Here is a 26,730-nt window from a genome sequence, read left to right as displayed (position 1 = left end):
AAAATTGAGTAACGCCTTTGAATCCTATACAAAACGCAGGAAAGAGAAAAACTCCATTGTCGATAATTTAAAAAAAGTCTAAAATATGAGCAGAAACTCGGCATGAACCTATGACACATTTAAAGAATTTTCTGTAATGCAAGTCGGAGACGAATAACAAACGCTCACCTCGATTTCTGTTCTCAGAGCTGTGGCTGCGTATCATTGAGCAAACTTTCATTTCCTTTTTTTCAGTAGATACTTGAAAGTACTTAATGTGATGTCCTTACTTCTTACATAAAATGCATGCAACAGCTCTTTGTACGTTAATAAAGTCCATTGTACCATAGTTTGAAGACAGGCATAGAAATTTAAAACCGTTCCCTTGTAGGAAGAGACGTGAGCTCTTCAATTTGGCTTTCGTGTTAGCGACAATAGTCACGAATTTGTACTTAATTTGTAGCACAGAAAATGTAGTTTTCAGTGTTCGTAGAGAATACTAACGTGTACATGCACATTACAATCCACTGAAACTTGTGCACTGCGATCAAAATACTGTATAAAAGATTTTTGTTATTCAGTTTGTAGTTCGGTGTCAATGTTTCAATATCTTTATTTGATCCATCACGAGTAACGTTTAGGTGAAACCTAGGAGCTGCTACTAACGATGAGGATGTTAAACTAAAATGCCCACTTGATGTGGTCAGAAAACCAAGAACCCTTTGCTAACTGACATACGGCGTTAGCAATAGACTATGTGAATGTGGAGAGAATCACTTATGCTGTGGGACAGTACAATGAATATAGGCTGTATAAGTAGGACTGCACCGAAAAAAAAAATGTGTCATGCAGTATGTGAAGAAGCGCAAGATTGTACTAATGACTGATAATGCGTAATAAGGAACACAGTTTGATCTACAAGAAAAACATTACTGAATTAGCAACTGACAAACAAATATTTCCCAAATATTTAACGTTGCGTGTAAAAATAGCAGAGCAAGAAAAGGGCTTTTTGTCACAGAAAATTCGACAGTACAGATACGACTTGCGTAATAATTGCACACATATTATCTAAATTGCAGGTTGAAACGTACCAGTAGAAACTCCGGTTGCCTGGAGCGATTTCATTGAGCTACTCATTCGCCATTTTGTAATTTTTTATTCGGCTTTCTCGCAGCTCCTGACTGTGTGTAACGTGCGTACTTTTCCGTTCTGCCTGGTTGACCTTTACTGTACCTACTCTCGACTTTCAGATTGCTATACTGGTTTGCAATTGCTGGCGCCAGTAGCAAGGACGCCAATTTTCTAGCTAAAGAGATAACAGTCCACGGCAACGCAGAATATTATGTCTGCAGTGATGCAACTAAGGCAGCTGTGGTTTACAGCGGATACGCCTCCTGATCGGCGACGAATAACAATGTATTCGTTATTTCCACGAAAGCTTTTGCATTGCGCTGCAAACTTGTTTTTAGAAGAGAGAAGAAGCTAGTGCATTCGCGTATCAAGACAGATCTGCTTATTAGTTTCCCGACTTAATCGGTGGTGTAATGAAGCGTTTCATCACCAAATCAGGAAACAGAGGAGATTATAGAGCTTCAGCATTGGCTTGAAATAATTTGAGGATACAACTGAAAACGTAGGTCAGGGTGACTGTACAGGGATTTGAAGCCTTCTTATTCCGAATACGAATTCAGTATTTCAACCATTGCTACACCTCGCTTGGCGACACCGAAAGTAGCAAGAATGGTCCTGGTGACATTCCCATGTTTCCTCAGTTCACCAGCGGCAAGACAGTACTGAACCTCTCTTGAAAACAGTGTGCCGGATGATGAATCAAACCCGGATCTATGGTGTTCGTAAGTACTTTGGCGCGAAATAATGTTGCTTTTTGCTAGTCTGTATTGAATGTTTAAAAAAGAAACTAAAACACATTACAGGCTACACGATAGTGGTCGCCGAAATCCATATGATAAAATCTTTCCTTTTCTATTTATAAACGATGAGGCTGTGGTACAGAATCAATAATTATTCAAAACTGTCCTCTGATTTCCTTCTTACAAGAACATATAATTTCGTCGCATACTTATACCTGATAGTGAGGCAGAGACAAGCATCCTCTACTTTTTTGCTGGCCTTCATTCCATTATCTCCAAGGGATCAGCATGTTAATAACTGGATTTGGCAATATAAGGCGGAATTAGTGCACCCCAACTATCTGCGTCTACTGTTATCCAATGTGAAAGCGTGCGAACGTAAAGTGTGCGAATGTTTGCTGGACGTACAGAACATCTGCTGCATATTCAGTGTCGTCGAAGAAAGTTCCTAGAGGAACAGTATTACACAGATTCAGATTCTGTTGCCTAAAAACACTACCGATTAACCATCGAAATACCAGGAGGGGAGGAGGGTGGGAATACTTTCTACCCACACTTTGAAAAATCGCGATCTAGTCCTGTAGTTAATATTTTTAAATTTTGAAAAAATATTGTTTGTAATTGTTTCTTACACCATATTCCGTAAGTGTTTTAAATTTTTCTATAAAACTTAACTCAAAAATTGAATTCTTAGTAGTGGGTCTGACTTTTCACAACAAATGTCATACTCATATTTTCGGGTTCACGACCCTTCTTACACATCTATGTGTCTAAAAAGTAAGCTCTGCAAGAAAGTCAACGACAGTTAACGAAATTTATACATTTTTAAATTTCTTTGTGGTGTACACATTATGCAAAATGCGTTGATGTTGCTATGATTCTGCTAAAAGATATTTTCAGGATCTGGATCCTACTTTCTCATCAGTAAAGTATGTTGTTAGCAAACGTTAGCGACAATTGCCGAAATTTGTTTTCTTTTCTTTTTTGTGGTGGGCAGAACTACCCCCCCCCCCCCCCCCCTCTCTAGGTACTACACGTTTTGGAAAGTGCCTTGGTATTGCTAGTGTTAAAGTAAAATCGTTACATGGAAAATTTATTTTGAACGTCTTGAGATATCTCCCCACTTATAATAATGATCATAATTTCCAAATACGTTCTGAATTCGTAGTTATAATTGACCGCAGACGCTACCGATACCCACAACTTGTGTGTGTGTGTGTGTGTGTGTGTGTGTGTGTGTGTTAGGGGGAGAGAGAGAGAGAGAGAGAGAGAGAGAGAGAGAGAGAGAGTGAGAGACGGAGGGAGGGAGGGAGGGAGGGAGGGAGGGAGAGGGAGAGAGAGAGAGGGAGGGAGGGAGGGAGGGAGGGAGGGAGGGAGAGGGAGGGAGAGAGAGAGAGGGAGGGAGGGAGGGGGGAGAGAGAGGGGGGAGGGAGGGAGAGGGAGAGAGAGCACAGAAATAGCAAGCTGCAAGTAACAACCAATGTGCTTAACCATTTTTGTCAAAATGACCTTTGACCAGTGAAGAGTTACATATATTTTCATACCTTTTTTATGTACTAAGATACCTGCAGTGATTTAGAACTTCTTAGGTCATATCTTATGCGTTTTGGAGTCCCAGCAATGCAAACATTATACACGAAAGAACAAATTTTTGTGTTGAGGTGACTTCGTAGCAGAACTATGACTCTACAGAGAAATCCACAACTACTTTCCACTCTATGAAGAACGGAGGAACGAATAAGATGAATTTGTAAGACAGGTTCCGTAAGTAGATTATATCCACATGTGGCATATTTTTTGATCATAAAATTAAACGTAACCTCGTCTTTATTATTATTATAACGACTCACATATGAAGCGGACCAAGAAGTAAGGTATGGAAGCGACATAAAAATACAGTACGTCGAAGAACCATTCTCACTGATTCTCAGTGAATTAGAACTTGCAGCTTCTCTGTTTTGCAATTTCTAACGGTTATTTTGGAAGATACTTTTATGGAAACTTACAGTGCTGACAGCAAACAACCATGTTTCTAAATACGATATAAAAACACCGGAAAGCCCACAAACAATTTTCTGAATTACATGGTGAGAGCGCCATTTTCTGTAATTTGGTCCTCGCGTGTGTTGAAAGTTTATTAGCTTTGTGGGAAACGTGCAGGCAGAGGATAGCTTGGGAAATTTGTGAGCGGCAGTGCACGTCCGCTTTGGTAACTCTTGGGAGCAACAGTGTTCAAAACATTTTTTTTTTCTGATAGAAGGCCAGGAAGGCGGAGATAGCTCTGCTGACATGTAAGTTGGATGGAGGAATTTCGTTAGCAGGATCAGATCAGGACAACGTTTGAGAAAAAGCAACATAAAATATATTTTTCAGCATCTGATAAAAACTACCTGATGTAACACTGTCGCTTGTTTCTTCAAGTGTCTTATATTCGGAACTGCCTTCTTGTCTCCAAGCATACTGCCTATATACCGTAAACAGCCCGGAAAAACTGTAAGGATATACCTGAAAGTAAAATAAAAGCTTGAAGATGTTCGATTTTACATGTATTTTTGTCGTACTGTCAGCTCAATTGATTGCTGCTTATAGAGTTTCTGGATTAATAAATTCTTGGAGAAAAAGAAACGGAATAGATATTGTACATTTATTGACCAGTCGCAGTTCTAATTCCTAACCCAAACTACTATTCAACAGAAATTATTAAGAAAAATAAGTAAAAACGTTGAGTGAAAATTCATGTCATCATCAAGCTGAACTACACACAACATGTAATATGCACTACATTTCATTTCATTAGTATATTCCACTGATGTAAATAGCGAAGAACAGCTATGTCTCATGCCGACTACAGCTGCACCTGCGTCCGATAGTCACGTACGAAGTCTCGATATTGGTTAATGATTCTCTTAAAGTTGAGAGACTTTTGTCTCATCCTGATATGTGCATATGTGTACGGTTCTGTTTGAATGCCTTACCTCTCTTTTACCAATAACTCATCTTTGATTTTCCGTTCTTCTCCATTTTAGCCTGTGTCGCCTCTCTAAAAGTCTACACATTGTGTTAAACCTAATGTCTTCAATTATCGGCACTGCTTTTGCCTTGTCTTTATCATCTCTCCATTGTTTCTCCCACTACCACACTAGCGAGACGAGGATGGGATGCCCAGTGTCTTTGTAATCTGTTCTAACTACCTATTCATTTGTTAGTTTTAACTTTCCACTTAATTCGCAGCATGTCTCTGTAGCATTGCATTTCAGTTAGTTGCAGCTTCTTCTGTTGTAGTTAACTGTCCATATTTCACCTCCAACCGTTGCAATGGCGCAGAATATTCCTCCTCAGTTCTAAGTCAGTGTTTAATGTCAATAGGTGGAACACTGCCTTCTATGCTTGTACTAAACTGCTCCGTTTAGATGTTGTCTCTTGCATGATATCTCTTCCATGAAAGCAGCAATCGCTCGCCTTTGTTTATCTTACCAAGTGCTAACAGTCAGGACATTTTATTCTCATTTCTGTTACTCTTCGTTAGTTTCATTCTGTTTATTCTCAACTCGAAAGCGGTCTGAAGCAGCTGGTCACCACCCTTTTATAGTTACAGAAAGCATCGTCTACTGACTATTGAACAATTTCATTTCTAGTCTGAATTCCTCCTTAAATTGCCCCACTGCCGTTTCGATATTCAGGATACACAGCAGTGGTAACAAACTCTGGCCAGCAAAAATGTATGTACTAGTCTCTATACAGGGTGATCGAAAGGTAAAAGAAAACCTAACAACAAAAGAAGTCAAGAACCATACAGCCAATAACACGAAGTGGTTTCCAAAAACCGCACGTAAGTATATGGCATTTCCTTTCTTCTTGCTAAGATAATTATTCTTTCATTTCAGTTGAGTGAAGGACGAGCGAGCTGGCGCGGCAATTAGGGTAGTTTGTAGGAAGGGAAATGTTCAGCTTGGATTTATTGACGAAATTCTAAGAAAGTGTAGTCCACACTTACAGGAAATCGCGTACGTAACTCTAGGGCGACTCATTCTTGAGCACTATTCGAGTGTTTGTGACCCGCACCAAGTCGCATTAAAGGAACACATCGATGCATTTCAGAACCATCCTCATATATTTGTTACCGGTAGGTTCGATAAGCTCGCGAGTGTTACGGAGCTGCTTCGTAAAATCAAATGTGACCTCTGGTGGGAAGACAAAGTTCTTTTCGCGAAATACTGCTGAGAAAATTTAGAAACTGGCATTTGCAGCTGACTGCAGAACGATTATATTGCCTATTCATTTGTTAGTTTTAACTTTCCACTTAATTCGCAGCACGTCTCTGTAGCACTGCATTTCAGTTAATTGCAGCTTCTTCTGCTGTAGTTAACTGTCCATATTTCACCTCCATGCGTTGCAATGACGCAGAATATTCTTCCTCAGTTTTAAGTCAGTGTTTAATGTCAATAGGTATCTTCTGTGGAACATGAGGTTTCCATTTCGCCTCAGGACCACGAATATGAGAGAACTAAGCGCTCGTACGGAGTCATACAAACAGTCGGTTTCCCCTTGATCAATTTGCTAGTGGAACGGGAATGAATATCATCTTTTGGATTTGCAGCTCTTGTCTTCCTTCTGTGTTTGAAGTTACAGTTATTGGATATAGGTTCCGCCTTTGAAAATACAATTTTTCGCATAAAATAGAGCCAATAATTAGGAATGAATAGTAGTGACACAAGGTATCCACCACCATGTACCTTATGGTGGCTTACGGATTATGGTGTAGATGCAGATTCGCGTTCAAATTACCGCCCAGCCATTATGTACAGGTTTTCTGGGCGGATTCCTGGATGGTTTTTCTAATAAGGCTACGACCATTCCTCCTTCACCATCTCAGCTAGTGCTTCTCTAATCACCTCCTTGTCTACGTTTCGTTAATATCTAATGTGTCTTCCTATCTTAGTGTTGTGTCAAAAGCTTGGATAATGACGTAGTACACTTTTAAAGTGGTATGCATTCCCACCTCCAGGAAGGGTTTAGTGGGCCTCGTCTTTTCACAAGAAGTTTCATGTTTGCCCTCATTAGTTTTAATTCCTGTAAGTCGTCAAATATGTCCAAATAACGAATACTATAACAACAGTTTTCCTTCATTATTAAAAAACTTCCCTGTCTGTGTGTGGTATCACGCGGAGACCATTGGACCATTATTTATCGAGTATTTTGTTTTTCTTTCACAGTTCCCACCACTTATCTTGTCGTAAAATATATCAGTTTGGCAGCATGAAGACACGGAGTGTAAATTTACTAACGTAAAGGTTTTCCATTGCACAGGTGTTGCGGCTGAGTAGGGCCTCAATGGACCAGACGGCGACGGGCCAGATCGTGAACCTCATGTCGAACGACGTGAGCCGGTTCGACCTGTGCCCGCAGTATCTGCACTGGATGTGGATCTCCGTCATCCAGGTGCCCATCGTCACCTACTGCCTCTGGCGCTACGTCGGCATCGCCGCCATCATCGGCTTCTGCTTCATCTTCATGATCACCATCCCTATACAAGGTATGTACGTAGTACGTACTTGTGCTTCGTCCTGTAAGTGGGTAGCTTAAATTGAATTAAAACGGAAACCAACTGCTGCGTTTTGTCCCATTAATACTTTGAGACCGATTTGGATTATCTTCAGATGAAATGTGTTCTTAAATTGTTAGTTATCTTTTGACACACATCTCGTATCCTTTATTGACAAAACAGCAATTGTGCCCCTACTACTGAAGACGACAAGTTGCTAGCTATAATCAACTCGTGAAACATTCCCATTTGAAGATGAATCAGATTGTTCCAAAAACGACAAGATGCAGCGAGTTGTTGCAGTGGTTATCACACTGTATTCACCGAACAGGTTTCAACACCCCCGTGGTTTCTCTACATCGCTTAAGTCGAATACCAAAAAGATTCCTTTGACACCACACTGTCGATATCGAACGGGAAAAGACTTATTATTTAACGTCACATAACGACGAGATCTATGGGAACGGATTGGGCAGGAACTCGTCGGATTGCTTCTTTAATGAACGGTTCCATGTTTTCATTAAGCGATTTAAAGAAACCATGGAATCCTAAAAGCAACACAGTTTTTTAAACTCCAGCGCTCCCTAAGTTGGAATCCAGTGTATTAGTCCGTGAGTAATCTCACTCGGTTTGACTGACTTCCTTAAGCATCCACGTTAAATCCAAGCCGGTGATCTGTCTCTGGCGTTCAACATATAATCAGCATTTCATAGCATGATACATTAACCTATATCAAGCTGTGTAATACTTACAGTTGTCGAATTTTCAAATCTCTTCTCATACAGTCAGACAAAGTTCAACTGGTATAAACTGATGTGTATATATTCTATAAACTTTTAACTAGAACTGTAAATAGAGAAACAGGAGAAGAATCTAGAGGTGTATTACTTCTAAATAATTAAGGATTGTTTCTTCCGCATCCAAGCTTTTAACTGGCAAACTAAGCACAAGGAAAAAAAAGTGTTTCCTATCCTAAATCATCCCAAGTTCCTTCTCCGCAATAAGAGTGTCATTTTACGCATTAGAATGGACCACATATCGGTAATTACGACTGAAATTGCATGTTTCTTTGAATTCTACTTTTCTGCAAGCACCACTTAGGTCCCTAACTGCAAATAATTGTTGAAAGAGGAACTTCGAAACTTAAAAATACCACGACAAGCAGTTTATACACAAAGTAATGCTATTTGGGATTTTATGTATCTGCTGGATCACTGCTATAGTCGTCGAGCTTCAGATGTCATCATATTCTGACAAAAAAGAATAATAATAATAACAATGCTTTCGTTATGTTGCTATATAAGGCATAACGATGTGTCAGTGATCGACAGAAGTGAAAATTCAAGGAATCGAGAACTCTGTCCTCGAGAACCAAAGGGATACATCTTACATTCAAGAATCAAGAAAGCGAATCAGATCTCGATTGCTGCTAAGGGCACCATAAGCTTCAGCCAAGCAGTCGGCTGTACTTGCGAAGTAGTTTTATGTAAATGAAGTAAACCCTGTACTGTTTTAGATTCCACTTTACTCTCCGCATAAGAAGACATATTTTTGGCTTATACTGTTTTCCTTGTAATGCAGTCTTTCGGCATAAGTTGTTCCAAAATAATTTATCCTCTTGTGGTTTCGTAATAAGGTCTGAAAATTAGTGGGGCAGTTTTGCAAAATGCCGTGAGTTTATCTTAATGCAAATATAAAGTTTTAATGATCCTATATTATTTTTAAATACATTTCGAAGTTTGACGCACTATTTTGCATAACACGTGAACAAGTGAAAGCTGTTGTCCGAATTCCCCGTAGTCAGAGGCAGCTGGAAATAAATGGAGACGAGTACACATTCGAGAACTGAGAATTACCACGAGCAGAAGTAAAAACCGTTATCGTTCTGATCTCGTGTACTGGCGATGCAAGCTGACCCGGAACGTGGACCAAGGGGTCTAGTTCTTGGATGTAGTGGTCGAATACGTCAGTTCTCTAGAACACCGACAACATGGAATCGAGAAATTCTCTGTTCTCGGAGTTCCCAGCACCACATCGAGCTCTACCAGCTCAAGAGGTTATGCAATTGCGCGGCAGTTACCAGAGGGTGGTGTAATTCTCGGAATATCAGCACTGCAGACGTGGTTCAGCAGGTACAGAATTATTGTTCACATAATATCCTGGGAAATCTCGGACAATGGCAATATGGGGGCCGTAAAAGCCACGACGGCGTTTAAGACCGACGCCTCGTCGATAATTGACTCGGAAGGAAACAAAACTTGAGTTGCGCGCAGCGCAATTGGGAAAGGGTAATTGCAGGCATTATGACGTAACACGGTGTTTGCCTTTCCCAAGGTGAAGCCAATTATCACTGTGTAGCAGATCGGAGGCCGAAGTTTCGTCACCCACGTCGTCAGCAAAAAAATAGCCACTGGCCGGCGACGTTGTAATTTGGCGGACGTCACACTTCACTAGGAGACCTCTCTTGGCTCTCTTTTTATCTATAATGGATACTTTACAAACCTACACGATAGGCGACAAGAAAATACGCATATAACATCAATTTTATTCAAACGGTTTTTCTCTGTCATTTGCAGATAAGAGTAACGCTAGTCATATGGTGTGCACTCGTATTTTTATGTTCGTACATTTGAAACTACATGTCATATACCTTCCCGCTGATAGCGTTTAATTCGCTTCTACATATGGTGCGATGTAAATTTTGTACGATACGTTACAATCAGATATTTGCCTCCTACGAAGAGTCCATATCGGCATGCCTTGTGAATCTACAGCTTGCTAATGATTATGACGCTGAAGCAGAATATTTGAGACATTCAGCCAAATCGTACGATTGTCAATGGTGAATATGAGACCATGCACACAGCTGGAATTTGACCCAGGACAAATGTTCTCGATTTAGAGTTCAAGAAATCTACAGTACCCATATCCTCCAAATACGCTCCAAATACTACTGGCAAGAATTTTTGGTTGACGGCATTCGAACCAGCTACCTATGGAAAAAAGAAAGGAATGTTAGTTACACATTCATTCGCCACAGAGAGCCTTAGACAGAAGGAGTTTGCTCGGATTAGACAATGATGGACGCAGGAGTCGATCCATCTTGGTTGAAAGTATCGCCTAAGAGATTTAGGAGAAAACCAAAGATATTCTCACCTGGAAGGACCGGACGGAAATTTGAACTGTAATATGCCATCTTAGTGAACACAGCTGCGATAGAGATCTTGCGTAAATCCCTCTGTCGCCGCTCTGTGAGCTTATGTTTTTCTGTCTAAAATAAAACGCTATTTTGAAGGGGAGGAGCATGTGTATGGCGCTTTACTATTTAGCGCCTTGTCTTCTTCAGTACGTGTTAATGTGGGAAAATGATGCAGTGATGCACACCGATTTAGCAAAGGAAGATATATTAGTATATCTGGTTCAAAGGAATCATCCTAGCATTTGCCCTAACGATGGTAAATTTGAATCTACACGGCAGGACGGGGATTTATTATCAATACAATGCATCAGTTATTGAAGACTGGCATATTTCTAAGGCTTTATGCATTACGCACATTTCATTTCATTTTGTGACAGAGAATAAGCAAAAGAAAAAACTCGCCATACTTCGTAAGGCAAAAGTACAGAATTGCCCTTTAGACAGTAAAAAGTTTCGTAATGTACGTATTCAAATACCAATGTGATGGGAATTACAGTTTTGCTGTGGTAAGATATAGTGTTATTGGTGCAGATCCTACTTACATGTCACATAACCCGCAATACATAACATATTTACTGTCATGTAGTATGTAACGGAATTCTTCTTCTCCTTTCGTAACAGTCCTGATAAGGACCACATTCAGCCTGCTAAGTTAGTTTTACACTTTCTACAACACTCCTTCACCTGCTCGAAGAGATTTCGGGATTGCCGCCGGTCGTCGTAAACTTTACTCCACGATATTTCAACTGGACACCTGCCAGTTATCTTCAGGTGAGCCACAGAAGACTTCGATAGCAGTTATCTTCAGGTGAGTCATCTAAGACTTCGATGGCTCACCTGAACATGACTGGCAGGTGTCTAGTTGAAATTTTAAATTTCACTCCTTCGCCTATTTATTTTTTCTTTCCTTTCTTTTTTCTTTCCTGTCTTTTTGAAGCTGCTATGTCTCAGGAAAACTTTTCACTTCTTAAATATGTCATTACAGAGTGTAAACAGCAACTGTTGACAACGTGTCACAGTGTCGTAATGTTAATTTGAGACGAAGAAATTGATGTAAAACACTTGCGGTCTATGAAGCTATGAAACAACCCCAAATTGGCCTACAAAAGATTCTGCGCATGAGCACCCCGCGAGATTTTGAATACCCTCCTGCCCTCTTAAGACACGTTCTTAATCGGTCAGATTTTAGAACTTCGTTAACATTAGCAATTTAAATTTTCCATGAGGGTAATGAGAGAAAAATGACTTTTGTAAAGGTTCAGAAAAACTAATTTCCTTCTAAACTTATAGTTTACAAGCACTGTAGTCTCGCAGTAAGATAGGTAGGAAAACAAAACGATTTAACTGTTAATTTTACACTGTTAAAATTCATAAAATTTTCTGGTAAAATTTACGCAAGAAAGTGAATTTTACAATTTGTAAGATTAAGAACAAGCTATGTTTTACATATAAGGAGGACTTTAACGATAATAAAGAAATTAGCTTCAAACAGTAAATGAGGCTCTCGTGATTAAGGCTGCGTTCACACTGCCGGCCGGGCCGGGCCGGGCTGACGCATACTGGCTCGGCTCGTGCCTAGCCAGCTCAGGCCGACGAGTAGTGCTTTCACATTGCGCGCCGCGCCGAGCCGGGACGGCGAAATGGGGGAAAATCCACTTCTCCGATTTTCATGTTTTAAAAATTCTTAGCGGTACATAAGACTTCGCCACATCGTTTTATGAACTTATTTTTTCCTTAAAGGCTTTACTTACGTCGTGAAAAAAGGAAAAGTCTACTTTTCGTTTCGCGTGATTTCTTAGTTTCGTAACGCTTCCCAACCGATTTTGAAGAAAGTATGCGGCTAAAAAATCTGATTTTTGTACACGTAGTAGTGCAACATCTTAGCTTCGTATTGAATCATTTATCTTTCCATATTTCGTAACAGTCATTGTGAAATGATGCTATTTGTCAACGTTGTGCACTTGATTTACAAATCTTGTGGTGAAAAAGTTATGTAGCGGGTAGCTTACTGTTAGATCCGTTTTAGACCATACGTTGTTGGGAATGAAATGTAGCTAAAAGTACCAAAAAGTTTTTGAAATGATAATGATACTGATATCTGTCTCTGGTCTCAAGTAATGCGGGCTATTCAGTGGCGTCAGTGCCGCGTCCGCAAACCACGGAGTTCGCGCGGTTACAGCTTGGTTTAGTGTAGTCATATAATGCAGGACAGAAAAAAACTAATTACTAGTGATCAGCGCAGACCTAGTGCCGGTCCCTCTTATTATTTTAATGGTCTCATTTTCTAGATAAGTCTAAATGTATAAGAATTTTTCCCTCGGCTAGTGGACAATCATCTGCTATGCTTTTATAATTGGCCACACGTCGCATCAGAAAAGACAAACAATTATTTGTCATCAACATCCTACAATTAGTATGATGTACATTTCGTATTTCGAACTAAAAGATAACTGAAGCGCAATTCTGTAGTCTCGTTGTCTACTTTGACGGAAAAAATAATGGAGAGTTAATGAAACTACTGTAGATCGGCACAGATGTGCGTTTCATTGTTCTTCATAGTTTGTTTTTTTTTTTTTCTTCCTTGGCGGGCTGCGCTGCACTGTCAAGGTAATCCCCATTCTTTGGCTAAATGGCTGGCCGGAGGCCAAATAAATAAATTTAAAAAGATCCCCACCCTTCGACAGCTGACAAGCAAGTCAGTAGAAAACGCAGCTGCAGTCAACAGTTGCTCGCCTTTAGCTAGTCTGTGCTGTCGTGTAGAACAATGTCTTCACTCTTTTATTGGTATTGTTTTGACTCTGCAGTAACTCGTCGAGTTTTGAAGTACAGAAGAACTAGGAGGTTATGGGTTCATCCCATAAATAGCGACAGACATTTAGGAGAGTTTTTTTCTTTATATGAAGAACTTAAAAACTATCCTGAAAAATTTTATTCAAATTACAGAATGAATCATAATACATTTCAGTATATGCTGCAGAACATTCAAGACAAAATTTCTAAACAGAACACAAATTTTCGCAGAAGTATAACAGCAGAAGAAAAATTGTGTATAACGATAAGGTAAGATTCGTTAGTACACACTTTTTGGTTTGCAGTAGAACTTTGTACAGCATTCACTACATCCAATTAATTGTAGCCATGCTTTTGCATTTTAAATTTCACAAACGCTTACCTCTGAGGGGAAGAGAGTTTATGGGACTCCTGAGAATCATTAGGAAGTAATTAGCTTCGTCATTTTGGGTAATGTCTTGCTGTGCCTTCAACAAAGAATCGCAGAAATACTCCTTCAGAATTTTCCAACTTTTTTCTTCTTTTTTCTTCATGATGCAGCGCTTGGCGGTGGTGATGGTTCATCATGTGGAGCCACTGATGACCTCACAGAATTCATTTCATTTCCTTGTAAGATAGACAGATTGATAGGCGAAGAGTTCTGAGATAATGCCCTTTGACTCAGTGGTTCTATTTCCACTGATAAGGAGCTGCCACAGCATGACTTTACAATGCATTATCATCTGGTAGGGACACATTTCCGTCCCTCAGTGACACTCATATCTGTCTCCGTTTACAAGTAAATGCGAACTATTCAGTGGCGGCAATGCCGCGATCGCTGGCAAGCTATTGTTGTAAATGCATGTAAATACGGTAGATTAAATAAATGAAATAAAAGTAATTTCGCATGTATCATTATAATAAACGTAATTTTTCCTCACTGATTGTGAAATGTGAGGTAACATCTTAAAATAAGAGACGTGTGCAGTCACACTTGTGATGAAAGCAGAAGGGAGACGTGTGATGCGTGTACTGCAGAAGCTGTAGTGCTGCTCCACAGGCTCGCGCCTGCGGTCGGCTCGCGCCGGCAATATTAAACACTCGGGATGTCGCCGGCTCGGCTCCGGGCGGCTCACGCCGTGTCGGCGCGGCCCGGCCGCCAGTGTGAACACCGCAATTCAAAACCATGTGTTTGATATCGAAGCGGGAGACGGCCCGGCCAGGCTCGGCTCGGCCCGGCCGGCAGTGTGAACGCAGCCTAACTTTTTTATTTCAAAATAACAACAAACCTGTTTCTTACGCTGGTGAAACTTTTCTCCCCCTGTGTTGAAACTGAGACGATTTTATCAAATGGAATATGACGATTTTCAGTGCACTCAGTTATTGCATTTGCTGTATCCTTTCCTGATGTTTATCCCATTAATGGTAACCATTCTTAAAGTTCTTCTTTGGGCCCTGAGATGAAATAAATCGTACAAAAGGCTTCCGCTGTATCCTTTTTGTCACTAGATTCGTCAACTACTATTGTTAAATCTGAAATCAATTCAGGATCTTCGACTTGCTGGCTGATTATGTTTGAAAACAATTTGACTGTTGTATCTCCACTGTTTTAGCAGACGATAGTAACTTTTTAATTTTTTTAGAATATCTGATTTGTTCTTAAATTCCTGAAATAGCTCTTCCGATACATTTACAAAACAGCTTCTTACGCGTCTGTATATGGTCTTCCTCTCTTCGTAACCTCAGAGAATAAACACAAAACTTCTAATATTAACATGACCGGAAGATTGTGTCCAGTAATTAAATGCATAGCTTGATTTTTCTTGACTCTTCTGAATTCTTCAACTGGTTTCTTTCTTGCATCACCGATAGTTTCTTAGTTGTAAAGTGTCCCTCCCAATTTCTTTTCTTGTTATGAGTCACTTTTCCATGAAAAATAGGAAATGTCGGAAGGCCAGTCAAGTTTTGAATAACGCGGAAGTCTCGCTCCACTCAACTTTAAATTCATAGTTCCCGTGTTCCATTTTTATTTGCTTCTTCTCTGTAACCAAGTCAAACAATGCACCCAAAAATGTTTCATTTTATAATGATAAAGCTACCAACACAAAACAAATTCAATTCTTAAGTACTTGACAAAATTTGCAGCTGGTTGGTAAAATACAGGAACTTTACGATTCGAGTAGGCACTTTCGTCCCCTGCGGGAGATTTGCGGACGCAACCAGCACTAACCACACCACAAGGAGAATGTTGTCTTTCTGGCTCACTCAGTTCATGCATGTATCGCACGCGCCTCCCCCGCGCATACAGACTGGTTGAAAATACTTAACCCCTAAATGAGCAGAAGTGGTTAGGGAACACTGCATCACGAAGTTTCAATCGGAGTGTGCGTGCGCTTCGGCATGTGGTATCTTGCGGTAGAGCCACACTCAAGGGGCCAAAGAGCCGCATGTACGTCGCCAGCCGTTGTTTGCCGAACATTGCTCCAGACAAATACTTTCAGAAATGGTTCCCAATACTTAAATTTATATTCTATGTTAACAAATTTCTCTTCCTCAGAAATACTTTTGTTGCTATTAACAAATTTCTCTTCTTCAGAAATGCTTTTCTTGCTATATTCAGACTGAGTTTTATATCCTCTCAGCATTGGTTATCATCAGTTATTTTTCTGCTCAAATAGCATTTACTACTTTTAGTGTTTCATTTCCTAATCCTTTAGCATCACTTGATTTAATTCGATTAGATTCCATTACTCTTGGTTTACCTTCGTTGGTGTTCGTTTTATAATCTCTTTTAAAGACACTCTCAATTCCGATGAACTGGTTTTGTAAGCACTTTGACGAAAGGAGAAAATATGAAACAAATGAAGCAGGCGAAAGGGAATACAGACGTTTAAAAATGATATCGTGTTGTCTTCCGACTTCTTGTTCATTAACGCCAATTTCTTTTTTGTGTCGTGGACTTTCCTAAGCCAATTTCTCTTGTCAGTCTACTGTGCAGTTTTCCTAATTTCGTCTGCAATTTCTTGTGCAGTGGTGTATAATATAATCTTTGTTAGTATCGAATTTATAGTTGACTAATGTTTTTCCATAACTGTTGCCTAATATCTTTCTCAGAGCACGCCCGTATCGCTAGTGGCAGAGTTGTCGATTTACAGCATCTGTACACCATGTAGTTGGCTGCTGAATAGCCGGGTCTCATAGCTTCATTTCTAACCTTGGAAGTTACTTCGGTATCTTCCTAGCAAACTATTCTAAATATAACAAAGCATGCTAGCGGAAAGGAATTAATGACGACTTTTTTTAGCGATATGCGCAGAGGCATATCTTCTGTTCTGTTCGGTTGTTTTGTTGAATCATATGCCGTATCGTGATCCATTCACATTTTCGCACAATTATAAATTTCATTTTCGCGTGTAATATAAATTAAACATAAGGGCCGCGCACGGCGATGGCAGATGTTACGTTCCCACGAGGCCAGCGCTGGCGCCTGTCGGTGAAACGCCGCGCCGGAGAAATCTGGCGCCGGAGCCGCCGCTGGCGGCGCCACCGGCGCAGTTACGAATGGCCGCCCTGCCAAACGCGAGTGTTCGTTGATCGCCAGCTCTGGGGGCCACTTTCGCTCTCCACTTAAGGGGAGAAGAGACCCATTTTCCACTACTGCTAAACCAATGTCGAGTCTGGTAGTGAAACCTCGGATACCGGAAACACTCTGTGCTCGTGCTCGCCACCATGTTTTGCATTCCTCTCGGAGAGTGAAGATGGTATCTTTAACTAGCATTGAATCGCTAAAGGTTTTAACTCGTACAGATGATAAATGTACATTGTATATGAGGAAGCTGAAACACTGAACGAGATTCCCAACTGAAAAAAGAGGATCGATAGAAAGTGGTATCATAATTATGGAGGATACACTGTTATAAATATAACCCAAATTGCAACAGAAGCTAGTAATTAAAAAGAAAATTATTTACTGATCTGTGATACACGTCGAGCTCTGTGTGTGTATCACCCGGAACAGCACACACTTAGAATTCTTTGGAATTCTTGGCAAAACCAACCAATCTATGTATGACGTATTTCCTGTTGGTTTTTGTCACAGGATCTTCTGCCAACGTTTGTTCAACGTTCGTCCTGACGTTTGGTTGTCCCATAGTGCTCAGAGTCATTTGAACCGTTCGCAAAAATCGCAGAGTGACTGTTGTAGGCATTGCTTAGCACATGAGTAATTGTGATGAGGACAAACCTCCTCGCCTCACCGGAAGAAATTCAGATCTGCGCCATCAGCAGGGAAGATCATGGTCACTGTTTTCTTCGACTATGAAGGAATCTATACACAAGAGTTTTCGTAAGCGACACAACTATTAATACCAATTAGAACTGTGCAGCACTAATATCGCCGCGAACACCATAAGGAACAAGAACCGCGAAAATTAAGCAAAGGCATTGTTGTCCTGCACGATAAGGCAACATCCCACAAGGCGTGCATAGCTCAAGCTTTAGTTCAACGCTTTCGAAGGGATATGTGGAAGCTTCCGCCATGCAGTCCAGGTCTTGCACCATGCGATTTCCCTTCTTCGGCAAGCTGAAAGAATATCTAGGAGAAGGATATTTTTTCAATGATGAGCACCTTCACACAGCAGTCCATGAATGGCTCCGTGACGAAGCAGCGGATTTCTTCGTCTGATCATTCGTGACAGTGGCTAGATTGTATTGTGAGAAAATTGGACTGCGTAAAAATTGGGTCTTTGTACGGGCGCTGATGACCGCGTAGTTAAGCGCCCCACAAATCAAATATCATCATCATCTACCGTTGAGGAACTGAATATTTTGTAAAAGATTCGGACCGTTTTTAAAGATTTTATAGCTGTTGAAAAATCACTTTAAAGTGTATTGAAGCAATCAATTATAATTACTTGGCCTCCGTGATAATGAGTATCTTACTTGTCTAAAGTCCCGTCAACAAGTCGTGACATTGCAATCGTGATGTTTTTGCAGTACTTCCATCAAAGCATGTAATGCAAACTGCATGGTACGATAAAATAACCATTTACGAGCGCTTCCTGAAAAGTAATGTTTCCGAGTTTTTTATCCTGTTCTCAATATCGGCTGGGATATGAAATGCCTTGCATATTACTCGCTCGACTTTCCCGCTTCGCTGACGCAAGTTACTACCATCTGGGGTCAGAGGATTCCGAATTGTAGCATGTAACATGGCGGTGTGTAACATAACTATGTTGGTGCCTCAGAAACAGTATGCTGTAATCGAGTTTCTAACCGCAGAAAACGTACCTCCAATTGAAATCCATAGAAGAATGAAAACTGTGTACGGTAATGTTTGTGTCCACATCAGTAATGTGTAACGTTGGATTGTTTGCGCTCGTAATTAAGGAAACTGTGGTGCTAACTTCAACGTGTGGGACATACGATTTTCATCTGTTTCCAAAACTTAAAGAATACCTTCCAGGATTTGACTTCTGATAGCGATGAAACAGTGCAAGCTAGATGTAAGGTTGTGACTCCGCCAACCAAGTCAAGCATTCTACAGTGATGGTATCAAGAAACTGGCATCTCGTTGAGAGAAATATGTTCGTCGTCAGCGTGACTATGTTGAGATGATGATTATAACGTTTGGTTTATGGGGCGCTCAACTGCGCGGTCATCAGCGCCCGTACAAAGGCCCAATTCTTTACGCAGTCCAATCTAGCCACTATCACGAATGATGATGATGATGATGAAATGATGAAGATGACACGAACACCCAGTCCTCGGGCAGAGAAAATACCCAACCCGGCCGGGAATCGAACCCAGGACCCCGTGGTCCAGAGGCAGCGACGCTAGCCACTAGACCACGAGCTGCGGACTGACTATGTTGAGAAATATATATTAGATATGAAGGATACAGATTTAGAACGTTAATAAGATTGGTTTTATTTAAAAAGCTTTAAGATTTTCACATAAAAAGATTCTGAGGCATTAGTTTTTATCATGCTTTCTTAGGTTAAACAAGAAAAATTCTTGAGCAGATGAAAACTTGGGCTGATGCAACGAGTGGAAAAATAGTAATGGTCAAAACTGTTGTAAATTGATGGATGCAAAAAGAGACATGTGTAGCGCAGTGACTAACAGCTCACTCGAAAAATCGGAGGTCCAGGGTTCAATACCCGTTCGCTTCGATATGTTTTTATTTACACTTAATATTCATCTCCGCCAAACGCTTATGCAAGCAGTGTCAGGCGACACCGCTTCTCATAAACGGTGCCTCTTGAGGGGCTACGTGAAGTCGTTCCCCAGTCGCTGGAAGGCAGGCATTTAACGCTTAGATCACATCCTGTACAGCACCGTGGTAAACGTAAACCTACCAATGCTAGTGTGGTTGACCGTTTTACGTTAAGTCGTAAACGTGGTACACACAAGCCATATTCAGTACCTTTGCCCATTCAGTTTTAAGAGGTACTCTTAAAACACCATTTACATAAAAATTATTTACAACATAAATTTGTCACTGTGGACAACATTCACAAGCTCAGATGACAGTTTGCCAAATTAATGCACACCGTTTATACGACAGGGGCATGTGGCTCAAATTGAAATTAAGTAGTCACTAGACGGATATTTTCTGTAGTGAAATGACTGATACAATCATGTTAAAATTATTAGACTATAGCATGGTTTCTTAACATTTTAAAATCGATCTACATAAAGGTAGTTGAAATAGCTGGAATATCCTATTTTGCTGATTTTGACGATATTTTTTAGTTTTGTTAACATTCCTCTTTACAGCTGCTCATTGGTCAATTCATCGTTTAGTACGTGACCACACGTAAGTCATAGCAGTTTGCCAGCAACTTGTGAAGCGCCTACTCTGATATGGGGAGATGATGATTGAATGTTTGTTAGACAGAGCGGAAATATAAATTACGTCGCCATCAACGCCAGGTACCCCAATGGATAATAAACACTAATTCCAGACAGTTAAAAACTTTAATATTTGAAAACTAGTTCTTGGTAACTATACAATAAAAATGAGTTTCTTACCCATCACATTCATACCGTATGTATATTGAATAAATTATTCCTTAGTCTCTCTATAATAACGTTTTTATTTCTGTCATTGACGGCTTTTCTAATGTGAAGTAATGGGTAGGAAAGAGTGTTGCACCTTGAGGACAGTGTACCTGGAAGCACATGATGTTTCCGGTAGTTGTTTCAGTCTAGTGATCGAATTTAGTGTCACAAGAAGGAATACGCACTGGAGACCGTTTCTATCGTTTCTGTGTTGTGTGACGAGAGGTTGTGTTTTAAGCAGTATGCGTAAATATTATGAGTTCTACATATGCAAGTGATGTTTGATATATTGTAGCTATTTAGAAGATATTATTAATTCTTCAGATACAGACTTTTACGGTGGGTAAAGTCTTGTATCGTATTAGGACTAGTTGTATGAAGTGTGAACGGTTAAGCCATACTTCGTCCATCTTGCACTATCTTGTACCTTGAAACGGAAGTACGTCTTCTACCAAGGAACACGTGACGTTTGCAAATGAAGTGAGTTTCTTTAATGTCATAACGATTTTACCTATCTGGAAAGTGGAAATAAATTTCTGTCAGTTTCTAACAGCTTCTATTTCCGAATGTATTTAATTTGTAACCGGTTCTTGATAATACTTGCTTACACTCACTGATTATTGGGATGTGGCAGATTAATAATGTAGCAGACAGACGATTAAATACAATATTGACAAGATTTTCTCGATTGCAACACTTTCAGATTTCAGTAAAATATTTGTTGCTTGGAACATGACTGTGTTGTACCTTGGAACGTTTTTTTACATTTCGAAAAACCTTACTTTTCCGGGGAAATATTTGTAATTTCAAAGAAACGCTGCAGAACACTACAGGTGAATACTATAGTAAAAAATGGGATGAAAACATATTAAGTTTCTATTACAGGGATGACTACAGGCAATAATCTGAGAAGTGTTCCATGATACAACACTATCCCCTACATCTTTTAAACATATCTTCAACCAGTAATCACTGTTGACAGTGATGGAAAATAGCAGTTAAATTTGTTGAAAGTCAAAAAAAGCATTCAAACCTTTTTTTCTGCAACAAATTGTAAAGAACACAACACTCGTTTCTGTGTGGAGCGTGATATTATGAAAATGAGCTTTCGCCACAAGTAAGCTACACGGCACAGTAGCTCATCATGCATAACGGTGACACATCGGTATAAAAAATCATTTAAAACTAGAGCCTCGTCTTCAAGCAAGTGAGGCCCTTAGTCAGAAATCGAGAAGTTACCCTGCATAGCCAAAAGAAATCCAGCTATAAGTAATATCCTGGCAAGCAGTAAACCTTACGCGAATCGTGTTGACTAATTATAGGCAGATGTGAAGCGACATATGAGAAAACTTCCTAACGTTAAGAACAATTGCAACGGCGTTTATTCCCGGAAAATTAGAAAATCATTGTAAACATCGTCCAACAGAATAAAACTGCTAGAAAACGAATAAATGATGGAATACAAAGGATCAGTTGCATCTTCCTGTACAAAAGATTGTAATAAATTTACCTGTTCGATAGCAACGGAGGCATATTTAGCCAAACAATCTTACGATCTCTGCACTTTGTGAACACCACAGGTATGGAAATAATTTTTAGTCAAGATGTTTTCGAATCACAGTCACTTGTTCAAAAGAAATGCAGTTGCGAAAAAACAGACCTGAAAGTTGATAATAAAATGTCTGGTATTCCCTGGAAAAGTGCCTCTTAGGACTTCTTAAATAAAACCCAAAAAGACTTTTTCATAAATACATAATGCACTATAGAGATGAAATACACGCTTAAAAAAAGGAAAATTCGAAGTCCAAGATGTATTCACAAAGCGACTGAGCAATATTTTTCATAAAGTAAGGGTCTCAAACTTCTGCCGCTGCTCCACTACTTATTCGTTCACGTTCCGTTTGTACAACAGCTTGTAGTGTAGCAATTCGCTTTCAGACATACACTGTACGTAAGTTTTTCGTTTATTTCGTTACGCTAGACAACCGTCAGTACGAAATGGCATCATCATAACACAAGCGGGTGAGAGTCATTAGGGTATACACTTTAAAAATGCGGCTCTTTTGAATGTTTCGTTAAAACCGTCAGCTTTCTAATGGTAGGTCTAGCCACTTAAAATCTGTAACAAGCTCGGTCGCGCACAATATCAGTGCTTGACAATAGTTCCTGTTTCCACGGGGTCAAAATAAACAAAAAATTACCTCCGATATGAATCATTTTGTGGCGCCTGGCAAATTTCATTTCCAGGTGGAACTGTGTTCACTACAGTGGACACTCCCTTCTTCGTGTTCTTACATAACGTAATTTTTTTGTGTGAGAATAATACAACCAGAACGGTGATGTTACAGGACAGCAACGAGCTTTAACACGTAACCTGCAGAACAGTACCCACAACCGATATAGCAAAGGTTACTCTTGCCAGAAGAACCGCACTACGTGGTACAGTGTGCAATATGTGCTGAAAAAAACGCACTCAAAGTGTCAAATACGGAGGGTGTCATCAATATCTGCCAAGTTCGTAGTTGAATGCCAGTGCCAGAAGAAAGTGATACACCCTTTTGGTTGGCTGCAGGAAGAAACTTTCACGAAGAAGGAATCCGACTCGTTCTCTTCAATCTCAATATGCTCTGTGAGTGCCTGATTGTTAATTCAGCTCCTCACAGACGTTTCAGTCACGTGTCGCCTACGTCCGTACTTAGTCGGATGAGTTTTAAGATTAATGAATTTCAGGATCTGTGACTAATCAGCAGACGTCATTGGCGTCTGAGAGGAAGTCTTTCAGCAGTCACTGAACTCGTTCGTGAGCTGTTGTACCAGAAATAGCACTGCTCATGTACAACCATAGCAGTTACCGTTTGCATTAAACTGCAACGGTGTTATATCCGAAATTATGTACCCGGACGACGATGATTGAACCATGGAATATGAAGAAGATAGCACCATCAGACGACAAAGGCAATGTAACTTGTGTCTAGTAGACCAGATTTATTTTGCAATCTCAATAATGATTTACACTCTGGTGACGATTTCACAGGAAGTGTAAGACGAAGTCAGAAGTCTGCATAATTTCATAAGTAGGTTTGTTGGTAATTTTCCAAACCCCTACATTCTGTTTACGTTGGAGTCTTATTTGGGAAACTGAAATTACTAACTGCGTGACTGACACGGATAAATGTTTTATTATGGTTTGAGAGTGTTAGTTACAGTTTTTCTCCCAGGAGCGAGCATATACAAGGTCCGTAATAATTTATGCAGCTGCCACCTCTCATTGTCATCGGATACAAATGGTTCAAATGGCTCTGAGCACTATGGGCCTTAACTGCTGAGGTCATCAGTCCCCTAGAACTTAGAACTACTTAAACCTAACTAACCTAAGGACATCACACACATCCATGCCCGAGGCAGGATTCGAACCTGCGACCGTAGCGGTCGCGCGGTTCCAGACTGTAGCTCCTAGAACCGCTCGGCCACTTCGGCCGGCTCATCGGATGCAGCACAAATGTGAAACACAGTAATGTATTATGACTGCTTTTTCAGCTGACGTATTCAGTGTCAATTAATGAACACAAAAAGAGTACAGAAATAATTTTCATTATAGTACTATTCTTTTGAGTAGATTTGAACAGCATAAAATCTGTGACGACATTTGATCGAATGTCATTATTAACATACACTGCAATGCAACGACTATGGTCTAAATTAGTTGAATAAAATTAAAAAGTGGGGGTTAGATCGTCTGAAACTTTCCATGGCGGAGGGAAACCACGACGAAAAATGTTAGTGACACGTAAATACTCTTTAAGGCAAAATTTAAGCGACTTTTGTCCTAGAATTAAGACGCATCATCCAGAAATTAACATTTAGTGTAATATATAAAACAAAGCAATAACAAAAGTCAGTTGATATATTTTCCTATGTCAAGGTAAGCTACGGCCGTCCGACATGTCCGTTCTTCTGCTGGAGCTATTTCCATGTGGAGGAACCAATGGTTATACAGAAAAATAGGACGGAAACATATGTGAATAACAGAAGTGTTATTTACACACGAATGTACCATGACTAGCACAATCCAACCACAACGCTTGTGACAAAACGAGCTGTTCCATATATTTAACCAACAAAGTGCCTTTAGATGAAATGTTCTGTCTTATATCTACGAGATCTTAAGCATTTTGTCTGTCTTATCGCAACCTTCCTTTCTTTTCCAGGTTATTTGGGAAGAATTACTTCACGGCTACGGAAACAGATCGCTGTGCGAACGGATGAACGTATGAAACAGATGAACGAGATCGTGTCGGGCATACAAGTGATCAAGATGTATGCATGGGAGAAGCCATTCGCCAAACTTGTCTCGTTAGCCAGAAGGTGAAAAGCCTCAAAACACACATTCTTTCTCTCAATGGATATTGATAGTCCATAAATTTTTCTCGCACGCTTTCGATGTAAAACTGACGTCTTCATAAGCCGTTTTTTAATAATCATTATTTTCTTATTTACGATTTCATCCTGTATATTTTACGCAGAAGGTTTTAACAATTTGCATAATCTCTTATCATCTGTATTGAGCACTTCAATTAAAGACTCTGAATAAGACTTGCGATAATGGTTACAAATACCAGACTAGTCTGTAAAGATATTTTTTTTTCTTAGTTCACGAACATAAATCACAGCAATCACAACGGAAAAAATAATCTGTTCGTTGTTCCGAGAACAGTGGATGACTGTTACTACTGCACCTGTTTTTCTTCTTTACTTTCCTTCTTTTCCTGATTTTATTATTTTTTGCATTTATTAACCGAATCACTAAAATTATTTATTTATATTCATCTTTACATCATCTAGCCCTATTAAAATGACAACGTTTGAACCTTGCTCTCATTTGCAGGAGTGAAATAGACGTGGTGACGAAGACATCCTATGTGCGAGGCTACTACCTATCTTCACTGGTGTTCGTCGAAAGGTCGTCGCTTTTTGTCACCCTCATGGCCTACTCCCTGTTAGGAAACACGGTGTCCGCTGACAAGGTTTGTACTGCTGATACATAGCAATTCATGCGTGCGACACACACTCATACAGCCTTATCTTTCACCATTAACAGTCCAGAAAATATCCAAGTCCATTCAGGACGGATGAATTACGATGTTTCGTCAAGAGGTGCTGATTGTCTCACGGCAATCCAAATATATTTTGATACGTTCAAGGAAAAACGACAAATTTATTTCATGTGAAGAGCGACATAATTCGAATAATACATATCTGTGTGGGCATTAGTAAAAAAATTATACCGCTCTCTAAACAAGGCAGACTCCTTACAGGCACAGTAACTCTTCAAATACATAATAACAAGTAAATTATCTCCGGTGCAATGTAGGAACTAAACAGCAGCAATATTTCAAAATATCAGCTAATTTATAAAATATACACCTACTTATTTTGCTGTATGTTGAGAGTAGAAGCTACAGCATAGTATGTGGCAGAGAGTATGTGTGACGTGTCCCATACATGAGTATTGCCTAAGAGTGGTCGACACGGTTCGTGAGAACAGAATTAATTGGTTGGCCATGTGAGAGGGAGACTTGACCTGGCTACAATGTTAAATCCCTTATTACAGAAGGTAAGGATTGGAAAGTGATTTGAAATAACGTCAACTAGAAGTGTTTTGCAACGTCTAAAATGATTCAGAAAACAGTTCCAGCTCCGTCTCTGCCTGGCTTGAAACAGTTGAACACACCAAAAAGGCCAAGAATTAGTGCACAGATAACCTTAATAAAGAGACGATGAGTGGCTAGTACCATTCCGTCTGCTTTGAAATGCGACTGTCAGTGTATCTAAGTCCAAACCCACTATATGACATACACAGTTCTGTAATGCCCTTGGACCACTCTGTTTTCATCGTTTTTTGGAAACATGAAGTCCATGAATGGCTGCAAATGATCTCCATGTAGCGGACCATAACCCTTTCCAGTCTATGATCGGTGCAGCTTGATCAGAGGACCCAGTCCATTTCATATAAACACAGCCCACACCATTATCGAAACACCACCCACTTGCACAGCGCCTTGCTGACAACGTGGGTCCATGGCTTCGTGAGGCTGCGCCACACACGAACTCAACCACCAGCTTTTACCAACTGAAATCGGGACTCATCTGACCAAGCGACGGTTTTCCAGTCGTCTAGGGTATAATCGACATGGTCATGAGCCCAGGAGACGCGCTGCAGGCGATGTCGTGCTGTAGCAAAGGCACTCGCGCCAGTCGTCTGCCGCCACAGCCCATTAACGTCAGATTTCGCCGCACTGTCC

At 40.1% G+C, this 26,730-nt stretch overlaps 1 protein-coding gene across 1 annotated transcript in view; it reads left to right on the top strand.

The window, feature by feature from the left end:
- LOC124595387 (ATP-binding cassette sub-family C member 4-like) overlaps nucleotides 1-26,730 on the top strand; it is a 291,410-nt gene that overhangs the window by 217,331 nt on the left and 47,349 nt on the right. The window contains exons 7-9 of the mRNA XM_047134107.1: nucleotides 7,161-7,386; nucleotides 24,637-24,793; nucleotides 25,314-25,452. Coding sequence (XP_046990063.1) covers nucleotides 7,161-7,386; nucleotides 24,637-24,793; nucleotides 25,314-25,452 — 522 coding nt within the window. The remainder of the gene's footprint in view (nucleotides 1-7,160; nucleotides 7,387-24,636; nucleotides 24,794-25,313; nucleotides 25,453-26,730) is intronic.

This window comes from Schistocerca americana, chromosome 2 (genome assembly GCF_021461395.2).
Source record: "Schistocerca americana isolate TAMUIC-IGC-003095 chromosome 2, iqSchAmer2.1, whole genome shotgun sequence".
Lineage (NCBI taxonomy): Eukaryota > Metazoa > Arthropoda > Insecta > Orthoptera > Acrididae > Schistocerca > Schistocerca americana.
The sequence above is the reverse complement of the archived record's forward strand: the minus strand, read 5'-3'. Positions and strand labels throughout refer to the sequence as shown.